General features: G+C 42.6%; 1 protein-coding gene across 5 annotated transcripts in view; it reads left to right on the top strand.

Annotated features, from left to right (window-relative positions):
• The first annotated feature begins 2,190 nt into the window (after window positions 1–2,190).
• Window positions 2,191–12,280, top strand: part of SUSD1 (sushi domain containing 1) — an 83,862-nt gene continuing 73,772 nt past the window's right edge. For all 5 annotated transcript variants that reach the window (XM_053303990.1, XM_053303986.1, XM_053303987.1 and 2 more), the window contains exon 1: window positions 2,191–2,743. In XM_053303990.1, the coding sequence (XP_053159965.1) occupies window positions 2,611–2,743 (133 nt within the window). In that variant the 5' untranslated portion in view covers window positions 2,191–2,610. The remainder of the gene's footprint in view (window positions 2,744–12,280) is intronic.

Below are 12,280 nucleotides of genomic sequence, written 5' to 3'. Positions count from 1 at the left end.
GGTTTAAGCAGAAAGTCATACACACATGGACAAACTTGTTGGTACCCTTACAGCTAATTGAAAAAGTGTTTTATGCCTCCTGAAAAGCGATTAAATGAATAGCAATTGTCCCTTGTACACCTGCATGCCTTTGATATGTCATCGAGTAAAGCAAAGCAAGTGTGAAAAGAGATAAAGTATTGCTTATTCTACAAAGATGTTCTAAAGTGGCCTGGACACATTTGTTGGTACCCCTAGAAAAGATAATAAATAATTGGATTAGAGTGATTTTTCAAATTAGCTGTTTTCTTTAATTAGTATCACACATGTCTCCAATCGTGCAATCAGTCATTCAGCCTATTGAAATGGAGAAAAGTAGTCACTCTGCTGTTTTGTATCATTGTGTGTCCCACAATGAACACGGATCACAGAAAGCAAAGGAGAGAGTTGTCTGAGGAGATCAGAAAGAAAATTACAGACAAGCATGTTAAAGGCAAAGGCTATAAGACCATCTCCAAGCAGTTTGATGTTCTTGTGACAACAATTGCAAATATTATGAAAAAGTTCAAAGTCCATGGGACTGTAACAAACCTCCCTGGACATGGCCACAAGAGGAAAATCGACCCCAGAATGGGCAGAAGGATAGTGAGAATCATAGACAAAAAGCCAAGGACAACTTCCAAAGAGATACAAGCTGAGCTCCAAGGTCAAGGTCCATCAGTGTCTGATTGCACCATCTGTCGCTTTTTGACTGACAGTGGGCTCAATGGAAGAAGACCCAGGAGGACACCACTGTTGAAACAAAAACTCCAAAAAGCCAGACTGGAATTTGCCAAAATGCATATTGACAAGCCACAATGCTTCTGGGAGAATGTCCTTTGGACAGATGAGACAAAACTGGAGCTTTTTGACAAGTCACATCAGCTCTATGTCCACAGACGAAAAAATGAAGCTTTCTAAGAAAAGAACACCATACCTACTGTGAAACAGGGAGGAGGCTTGGTTATGTTTTGGGGCTGCTTTGCTGCGTCTGGCACGGGGTGCCTTGAGTCTGTGCAGGGAACAATGAAATCTCAAGACTATCAAGACATTCTTGAGCGAAACATACTGCCCAGTGTCAGAAAGCTCTGTCTCAGTTGCAGGTCATGGATCTTCCAATAGGATAAATGACCCAAAACAAACAGCTAAAAGCACCTAAAAATGTCTAAGAACAAAACATTGGACTATTCTGAAATGGCCTTCTATGAGCTCTGATTTGAATCCTGTCAGACATCTATGGAAAGAACTGAAACATGCTCTCTGGAGAAGGCACCCTTCAAACCTGACACAGCTGGAGCAGTTTGCTCAGGAAGAGTGGGCCAAACTAGCGTTGACAGGTGCAGAAGTCTCATGGAGAGCTACAGAAACTGCTTGTTTGCAGCGATTGCCTCTAAAGGTTGTGCAACAAAATATTAGGTAAAGGCTCCCATCATTTTTGTCCATGCCATTTTCATTGGTGTTATTATTTGAAACATTCTGTTGCATCAAAACTCTAAAGCAAAGTCTGATTTTTGTTAAATGCGGAATAAACAATGATGGGTGCCAATAACGTTTGTCAATTTGCAGTTATTTCAGACAATTGTGGGTTCTTCTTTTTTCGTGGAGGTGTACCAACACATTTGTCCACGTGTGTACCTACATCTGAAAACCTCCCTAATTCCTGATCTATCTGCGAGCTGGTTACTTTGCCATTGGAAGGCATTTTGCAGAAGCCTTTTGAGAAATGTCCCGTGCACACATTCGCACTAAATTTCTTCAGTACACACACACACACACGTGCAAAGGGTACCAATGTTCTGCTTCCTTTTCATCTCCTCTCCTGCTTACCCGGATAGTAAACGTTGAATAATTTCCTAGAAGTAGAACTCTACATTTTAGGGAGAGAAAGCGTGTGTGTCCGTCCGTCCGTCCACTCCCGCAATTAGATAATAATTAATGTGTGTATAGTAATTATAATTAGTTTTGTCGGGGCTGCTTTTGCAGATAAAGGATGGACCCTTCCCAACGTTCTATCAGTAAAGAGTTTGAAAACTCTAGTGTGTTACACAGTGTAGCGTGTACATGGCCAATGGAGGACGAGTTAACATTTGATAAATGAGCCGGGCAGATAGCTGGCGTGCGAAAGCGCACCCCCCCCCCGCTATTTAATAGATGAGCGCAGGGTGGGGGGCGCCGGCGTGCGGCAGTTCGGGCAGCGTGCCTTCGTGCGACAGCCGGAGATGTTGCAAGTGCACAAAAGCGCCTCTCTTTCCTGTGGCAGTAATAAGGCAGCTGCGGGTGTTAAGGAGGGCGAAGCTCTAGCGCTGTGGCTGTCTGAGCGACGAAGAGCGCTCTGGAGGCGGAGAAGACACGTGAACGTGTGAACGGGGCCTTGTAGGGGACGTCTGCGGTGACTCTGAAGACGCGAGGGCGGGCTTGTGAGACGGGCCCTTCTGCCCGCCCGCCCCCCCAGAGAGCGGGAACTTTGGGAAGGGACCGTGCAAGTCCGCGCCAGCCGGGCTCAGCCTTGTCTCCCGCCCCGTCCTGCTCCCGGGGCGCAAAGGGACTGAGAGCAAGAGGCCACACGACCCCCGACGGGTTGGGGCTGCAGAGATGTGGTGGTGCGCAGCTGGGCGCCAGCCCCGCCGAGGGCCTCCCTCCTCCTCGCTCTTGGCTCCGTGGCTGCTGCTGCTCTTGCTGGCGCCACTTTTGCTCTCTCACTCTCCGGAGGAAAAGAAGAAACGGGGTAAGTACCGCAGTCCCAAGAGTCGCTTCAAGGGAGACAGGGAGGAAGGAAGAGCTCGGCACTCCTTTCTAAGCCTGGCCACAGGGCTCCGTTAGCTTTAGTTAAGTGCCAGAGGTTAGTCCAGGAACAAGAGAGACTCTGACCACGTGCAGAGTGCAAGCGCACACTGCTGGGTAACCGTAGTCCTCAGCACGCAGTTGGTATTCTGCCCTATTTAGACGTTTCGTTGTCTGCGCGTTCCGATGTCTGTACACGAATTGGTTCAGATGATTGCTGGTCTCAACACGTGATTGGAAGAGACTTGCGCCGGGAGCGTGCCTGCCTTGATTTCACCGGAGAATGTGATCCGTTAGTCGTGTGAGAGGAGGGGCATTCATCTGAATTGTTGTTCCTCTACACGTGCTTCCGTTTCAGTTCAGGTTAATACCGCTCTAAGATGCCCTGACACTGATGATAGCTAAACTTTGGAAGTCAGTTATATTGCCAAGCATAGAGAAGTAGCATAGGAAAATAAGTGCACTCATTAAAATGAAAAATGGGTAAGTTAAAGCTATGATGATATGGACTGGAATATGTTTAGAAAGTTTTGGAATCATTATAGTTAGGAAAACTTGAGTAAAGCGAAATTATCAATAGTGTAAGATATAATGATTATGGTTATTTTAGAGGCAGTCACTTCAGCCAGCTAAGAGAAAATGATAACCAAGTAGACTGAATAATCCCACTGTATAGGCTATCTCTCTTTTTTCCTTTTTTCTGTATGGAATGTTGATACATTCTTTTAAAATTTTTACACTGTGTGCACGTATCAGGAATGATATGGTCCTGCAGCATTATGAATTCTAAGATGTATTTCAATGTATGTATATTTTGCCTTTTAAAAAATCATTTTTATTGTAAGATTAAAACAGTGCATATAACTCAATCAAGGATAGCAATAATATATCTGAGTATAATTGAAAAGGAAAGAAAGAAAGATCGCTTAAACATAACTTTAATATAATAAGATATTTTCTGCCTAGGAAAAAAGAAAGTAGGAAAGGGGGGGCGGGGTCCTTCTTCTAAGGATATATATTTTCAGTTTTCAAAGCATGAGGAAAAGGTAAAATGTGCCATTGAGTTGGTGTCAGCTCCTGGTGACCACAGAGCCCTGTGGTTTTTCTTTGGTAGAATACAGGAGGGCACAAACAGTTCATTAAAATTCAACCAGATAGCTGGAAATCCCTATTCTTTAGCTTTCCATTGGGGAAAAAACTAGGTTCAAATGCTGACAAAGAACACATATCAGTCATCCAAAGTTGCAGTTCGGGAGTAAATTTGTCCTTCCAGTGCTGTGTTGATACATTGGTGCCCCTTTTGGTGCCTGCCCCCAGCACAAAGAATCCACAATTCTTGATGTGATGCTAGATTCCATATGTTGGGGATGTACGCCAACAAAACATGAACGTCCTTGATGACTGCTGCCATGTCATGTTAACAACCTTATGGATTTTAAGCTGAAATGCCACAATAACCAGGCAGGACCATACCATATGCGTAAGTGTACCCTCATTCAGATTGCACCTCCAACATCTAGAAGTCTGCCCCCTTTAACCTTGTTAAACATTCTTGGAGGTGTCCAATAAACACAGAATAAAAGTTTATGCTATCTTAATATAAACAACAGTGCATCACTCAGGACATTCTTCAGTGATGTCAGGGTGGGTGTGCTCTTGGTTCAACCCAATCCTAGTCACATGTTGAGGCTGGCAATCATCTGACCATCTCCACATGTACATGTTTTTGTGTGAATGACTGTACTTGTGTTCACTAAAAGTGAACCTGGGTACCAAACCCCTCCAATGCAGGATACAGATAGGAAGTGTGCTATTCCACCTGCATTGAACATAACGTGAATAAATGTATGTGTGTATGGATCTGTACATTCATATGCTGAACATAGATTGTCGTGCATTGAACATAATGTGTGAATTGAGGCTAGGTTTTTGTAGCTATTATGGTGTAACTTAGCTTCAAGATGGAATAGAACCTCAGCACCTTTCTTAAAAGATAGAATGTTCTAGGACAGCACATTTCTAGCTTATTTCATTTGTGACCAGTCTTCCTCAAGGCTTCCTTCCTCTTCCCTGTCACCTCCTATGCCTAAGATATCTCATCTCTGACAGAACGTTTTGGATGGAATTCTCTTTTCACTGCCCTGTGCAATCATCTTTTCCTTAAAATCTCACTGCCGCCAGTTAATCTGTGGCACAAGAAATAGCCTCCCTTCCTTCCGTACATCCTTGTGATAGACTGGTTTAGGGCTGAAAGCACAGGAAGAATTGAACCCACACTGGAGACAGGATACCGCTTCTTATTTATTTATCTATCTAGTACACCTATATACTGCTGGTTATTACCGAATCTCACAAATAAAGTATTTATAAATCATTCATTTCATTTAATATCGTAAATACATTGTACCTTATAAGACTGTGAGGTTGTTCACACAACTAGGTGTGGGTGGGTGGAGGGGAAGGCTTGTTAAACTCACCTTCCTCCCCAGATGACCGATCCCATGTTGCTGGGAGTGCAAACCACATTCCCAGACGATCCGTGCTGTGTGCCTGCAGCACGGAGGTCGGGACGATGCATCCTGGCCTCTGGAGATCTTACACATGCGAGGTGCATTGGGTGATTCCACTGAGATGGGTGCTCTAGGCACCCATCTCTGTGTCTGCTGGGGCTAAACATAGCCCCAAGGAACACACAGTCCAGGAGGGAGCACTCAGTCCCTTAACCTTGGCTAACAGCAGGGCTAAAAAGCTGGGCTAGGTGGCACTGACTCCACCAGGATCGGGCCCAATCTCAGCAGTTCTCACACACAGCCTGACTCGCTGGGCGACCCTAGCCTGGGTTAGGCTGTGTGTAAGAACAGCCTCTTTATCTCTTTTTAATAAAATGAACAATTTACAGCAGGATGATGGGTTCTGTTATGGAAATCAGCTTATTGCTATGGTGACTAAAACTCTGACCTTAGGGCATCCCCTAATTAAAATATTGATGGTGATTTTCCTAGCTCCTATTCAGAGTGATCACTCACCTGGTGATGCGTTAGAGTGGTTCTAGTTGTAGGCCTGCAATAACTGGGCTAAGAGGTACCTTTCATGCGGTGAATCTCTTATATTCAGCAGGGGCATAGCAACTGTTCCTGTTCGTTCTAGCACAGCGTTTTTTCCAGTGGCTGTTGCTGATGTTTATCTTGCACATATACCTCTTTAAAAATAAAATAAAATAGAAAGAGCCTCTTTGGGACAGATAATGATTTTTTAAAAAAATTATCTGATATGTACATGGTTTTGTGAACTTTTTGTTCAAAAGCAGGATCTAACTATTCCTCAATAAACATATAAAATATAATTTTATTTATCTTAAGAATGTTATACTCTGCCTTTAGAGCATGTTTATATTAAAAAACAGGAAAACATATTTTTTAAAAGCACCTTTTGAGTAGTACAGTGTACCTCTTCTGGATGCGCTTTAGTTGACAACTGTTGCATGAGTTTGCATGCCTAGAACATCTACATATATAATTCTCTAAGGCGTAATTGTGGCTAATCCCGTGCGTGGTAGTTCTCGCAAGAGTTCATGAGCAGCTGCTGGGAGACGAAGAGGAATGCCGGAAAGCGATGGCTGGCTGGAAGTGGGGGAAGAACGAAGTGGCTGAAGGGATGGGGGGAGAATGAAGTAGCTGAAGGGATGTGGGGGGAGAATGAACTGGCTGAAGGGATGGCGGGAGAACGAAGGGGCTGAAGGGATGTGGGGGGAGAATGAACTGGCTGAAGGGATGGCGGAAGAACGAAGGGGCTGAAGGGATGTTGGGGGAGAATGAACTGGCTGAAGGGATGGGGGGAGAACGAAGTGGCTGAAGGGATGGCAGGAGAACAAAGTGGCTGCAGGGATGTGGGGGGAGAATGAATTGGCTGAAGGGATGGGGGGAGAACGAAGTGGCTGAAGGGATGGGGAGAACAAAGTGGCTGAAGGAATGTGGGGGGAGAATGTTGTGGCTGAAGGGATGTGGGGGGAGAATGAACTGGCTGAAGGGATGAGGGGGAGAATGAACTGGCTGAAGGGGTGGGGGGAGAACTAAGTGGCTGAACTGATGTGGGGGGAGGATGAAGCGGCTGAAGGGATGTGGGGGGAGAATGAACTGGGAGAAGGGATGTGGGGGGAGAATGAACTGGCTGAAGGGATGGAAGGAGAAGTGGCTGAAGGGATGTGAGGGGAGAATGAAGTGGCTGAAGGGACGGAGATGAAATGAAGACGGGACAGGGAGCCAGATCGGTTGCTGCGGGGGGGGGGGCGGGGTAGGGAGACAGGGAGAACTAGGCGTGCAGATGTTCTGCGCCAGGTCAGCTAGTAATGTGTTATTTCCAGAGTTTTAATATAGTACTAAGTACTTTATAGTAGATAAAAATCCAGAATAATCTTTGCTTTCAGGTTTAACAGTCTCATTATAAAGTCCTACTAACTGGGTAAAGAGACTTCTTTCAAAGTGGTGATTCTTATTTTTAGCAGGGGGAGAGCAACTGGCTCTAGTCAGTTCCAGCACAGCATGCATCTAGGGGCTATTCCTGGTGTTTACTTTGGCGACAGAGAACCATCTTCTTACTCTTTTTATATGTAAACTGCTTTGAGAACTTTTAGTTGAAAAGCTGTATCATAACAATAATAATATAATTAATAATAACAACAACACCAAGACCTGGCAGTGGCTCAAGACAGGCAACTTGAAGAAAGAAACAAGAGGGTTTAATACAGGTTGCAAAAGAACAAATACAATAAAAGCAATAGTAGAAAAATCAAAAACAAATAGCAAGTGCCACCTCTGTAAAGAAGCAGATGAAACAGTGGACCACCTAATCAGCTGTTGTAGAAAGATCGCACAGACTGACTACAAACAAAGGCATGACAAAGTAGCAGGGATGATACACTGGAACATCTGCAAAAAATACAAGCTACCTGTAGCCAAAAATTGGTGGGACCATAAAATTGAAAAAGTTGAAGAAAATGAAGATGCAAAAATATTATGGGACTTCCGACTACAAACAGACAAACATCTGCCACACAATAAACCAGATATAACTGTAGTCGAGAAGAAAGAAAAATAAGTCAAAATAATCGACATAGCAATACCAGGGGATAGCAGAACAGAAGAAAAAGAAATAGAAAAAAATTACCAAATACAAAGATATTCAAATTGAAATTGAAAGGCTGTGGCAGAAAAAGACCCAAATAATCCCAGTAGTAATTGGCGCCCTAGGTGCAATTCCAAAAGACCTTGAAGAGCACCTCAACACCATAGGGGCCACAGAAATCACTATCAGCCAATTACAAAAAGCAACTTTACTGGGAACAGCCTACATTTTGCGGCGATACCTATAATAACAACAACAACAATATTGATAACAAAATTCTGGCATCCCTGGTCCTTGGGAAGGACTTGATGTCTGGATAAAACAAACCAGTCAAGTGCAAAACAGTTTGCACTTGTTTGACTGTGTAAACAAGAAATCATCATCATCATCATCATCCCCCAGTGAGGCACTACCTTGGCGTGGTTGTGGGGCTTGCGTCCTCTGAGGAAGGTGAGAGCTATGCTAGGGGTCCAACCATACTGGACAGGTCTCACCAGAGGAACCAGACGAAGAGTGCCTCTCCCATCAACAATATGGTGAGACGTAACTTTAATAAATCTATACTGGATTGGTAGTCACCTGGGTCAACAAGGACCGTGCCAGGTGCTGGAGTCCCTGGACATCTGGTGGCAAGTTGGCTACAGGACTCAGGATCTTTAGTTGAGCAACCAGGGCTGGAGACTGCAAGGTTACTGGAAGAAACGTCGCTCTTAACCGGAAAAAATATATGAAAAATGCCACCAAGGAAATAATGATCTGGTATTACAAGTCTAGTCCAACTAGAAGAGGTTATTTAAAAAGAATGTACCAGATTTGGAAAGAGAAGCATCCAGATACAGAAATAACAGAACAAAGGCTAGCAGACCAGAGAAGATTCATAATAAGAAATAAAGTATTCACAGAAGTTGAGCTGGAAGAACTGCAAAGAACAACACAGGCTCAAGATATAGAAGAAGAATTACCACCAACTGAAGAAGTTGCTCAGGCGCAGGTGGAGGAGGTGCTGGAAATAGAGGATGCCACTGTTGCTGAACTGTTTCAAAATCAGAACCAGGCAACCTCCCTTTTGCCTTCACCTCAAAAACCCGAATGCCGTTTAGCAGAAAAGCAACAAGAACTAAAGCAAAAAATAACTGAGCACATGAACCAAACAACCACCAGGGTTCGACTTCCAGCTTTAAATACAGTTGCCAAAAAACAACTTGCTCAAGCATTAAAATATATAAATGCTGCACTTGCAGAAATAACAACCAATAATTTGCAAGAAACAAATGTACAGTGCAGCAACAATAACAACACAAGAGCTCGGATATAAGATCAGTGGACCTGTAAAAAAAGAAAGCAGTACATCACCTAAATGGAAGATTAGATTAGAAAATAAAATCACCAGGCTTAGATCAGATGCTAGTAAATTGAAAGATATGAAAGACAAGAAGCTGAAGAATGAAAACACCAAACAGTATCTGATCCAAAAATACCATCTAGATTCAAGGAAAATTAGAGAAGTCCTGGAAATCATAAAGCAGCAAATAACAGCAGTGTCAAAGAAGATTAGCAGATATGAAGCCAGAATTACACAACACAGGCAGAATCTCCAATTCCAGTCAAATCAGAGACGTTTCTACCAAAGCATAGAAGGAGAAACTGCAAGAATCATAGAAACACCAAATCAAGAAGAAACAGTGCAATTCTGGGGGAAGTTATGGGACAATCCAATAGATTATAATAAAAAAGCAGGCTGGGTGAAAGAGGTCAAAAAATGTAACCAACAAATGCAAGATCTAATAACAACACCAGAATTAATAAGTGAAAGAGCAAAGAAAATTAAAAATTGGACTGCACCAGGCAACGATGAACTGCATGGCTTTTGGCTTAAACACCTAACAAGCCTTCATAAACTATCAAAACAGTTCAATCACATTTTGCAAGGAGGTGATATTGAACAATGGCTAACAACTGGGAAAACTCATCTCATCATGAAAGACCAGCCAAAGGTGCAGTTCCAAGTAATTATAGACCGATAACCTGCCTGCCAACCATGTTCACATTATTAAGTGGAATAATAGCAGATGAAGTAATGCAACACTTATTAACTAACAAACAGCTTCCAGTTGAACAGAAAGGAAATTGCCCGAACACCAGAGGCACAAAAGACCAGCTGCTGATTGACAAAATGATTTTAGAGAATTGCAAGAGAAGAAAAACAAATCTAAGTGTTGCATGGATTGACTACAAGAAAGCCTTTGTCTCATTGCCTCACACATGGATACTAAAATGTTTAGAAACAACTGGTGTCAGCAAAAACATTCAGATATTTATTAAAAAAGCAATCAGCATGTGGAGTACACAGTTAACAATCAATGGCGAGACACTTGGACAGGTTAGTATTAGAAGAGGTATTTTCCAAGGGGACTCACTATCCCCTCTAATGTTTGTAATTGCCATGACTCCACTTTCACAAATACTAAACAAAACAGGCCTCGGATACCAAACATCTAAAACATCAAGTAAAATCAACCATCTGCTGTACATGAAGTTGTATGGAAAGTCCCAGTCAGAAATCGAATCACTGCTAAACACTGTCCGTATATTCAGTAGTGATATAGCAATGGAGTTTGGACTAGACAAGTGTGCTGCATTAATAATGAACAGAGGAAGAGAAAGAACATTACAAATACTTGGGCATTCTCCAGGCTGATAGCATTGCACACACTGAAGTTAAAAGAAAAATTGGAAGTGAATACATCAGGAGAGTTAGAAAAACCCTAAAGTCCAAACTCAATGGTGGGAACACCATACAAGCCATAAACACCTGGGCTATACCTGTTATCAGATACACTGCAGGAATAATAGACTGGACCCAGGCAAAGCTAGAGATGCTATATCGTAAGACCAAGAAAATAATGACCATCAATCATGCTCTACACAGTGATGTAGATAGGCGATACCTCCCTCACAGCTCAGATGGAAGAGGAATGCTGCAAGTCCATCAAACAGTAGAGGAGGAGAAAAGAGGCCTTGAAGAATATATCAAGGAAAGTGAAGAAGATGCACTTCAAATGGTCAATAATGCGAAACTATTCAACACCAATGAAAGAAAGCAGGCCTACAAGAAAGAACAAGTCAAGAACCGAGCAGAAAAATGGAGAAATAAGCCCCTGCACGGTCAATATTTGCACAATATAAGTGGGAAATAAGACATCACCAAGACCTGGCAATGGCTTAAGAATGGCAACTTGAAGAAAGAAACAGAGGGTTTAATACTGGCTGCACAAGAACAGGCACTAAGAACAAATGCAATAAGAACAAAAGTAGAAAAGTCAACAACAAACAGCAAGTGCCGCCTTTGTAAAGAAGCAGATGAAACCGTGGACCACCTAATCAGCTGTTGTAAAAAGATCACACAGACTGACTACAAACAAAGGCATGACAAGGTAGCAGGGATGATACACTGGAACATCTGCAAAAAATACAAGCTAGCTGTAGCCAAAAATTGGTGGGACCATAAAATTGAAAAAGTTGTAGAAAATGAAGATGCAAAAATATTATGGGACTTCCGACCACAAACAGACAAACATCTGCCACATAATACTTCAGATACAACTGTAGTCGAGAAGAAAGAAAAACAAGTCAAAATAATCGACATAGCAATACCAGGGGAAGCAGAATAGAAGAAAAAGAAATAGAAAAAACCACAAAATACAAAGATCTACAAACTGAAATTGAAAGGCTGTGGCAGAAGAAGACCAAAATAATCCCAGTGGTAATTGGCGCCCTAGGTGCAATTCCAAAACAACTTGAAGGTGCAGTGGTTAGAGTGCTGGACTAGGGCGGGGGAGACCTGAGTTCAAGTCCCCATTCAGCCATGATACTAGCTGGGTGACTCTGGGCCAGTCACTTCCCTCTCAGCCTAACCTACTTCACAGGGTTGTTGTGAGGAGAAACTCAAGTATGTAGTACACCGCTCTGGGCTCCTTGGAGGAAGAGCGGGATATAAATGTAACAACAACAACAACAACAATAATAATAATTAATAAGGGCCACAGAAATCACCATCAGCCAATTACAAAAAGCAACTTTACTGGGAACAGCCTATATTCTGCGACGATATCTTTAATAATAACAGCAACAATATTGATAATAAAATTCAGCCATCCCAGGTCCTTGGGAAGGACTCAATGTCTGGATAAAATAAACCAGTGAATAACACCTGTCTGACTGTGTAAACAACAACAACAATAATAATAAATAATATTTAAATAGTAATATTATAAGTATTTCTGCATTTTTGGAAGGAATTGCCTTTCAACATGTTCCTCGTTTATTCTGTTTATGACACAGCCACAAAACTCTTGAATGC

This window comes from Hemicordylus capensis, chromosome 2 (assembly GCF_027244095.1).
Source record: "Hemicordylus capensis ecotype Gifberg chromosome 2, rHemCap1.1.pri, whole genome shotgun sequence".
Classification (NCBI taxonomy): domain Eukaryota; kingdom Metazoa; phylum Chordata; class Lepidosauria; order Squamata; family Cordylidae; genus Hemicordylus; species Hemicordylus capensis.
Note: the sequence above shows the minus strand (reverse complement) of the source record. Positions and strands in the feature narration are given on the sequence as shown.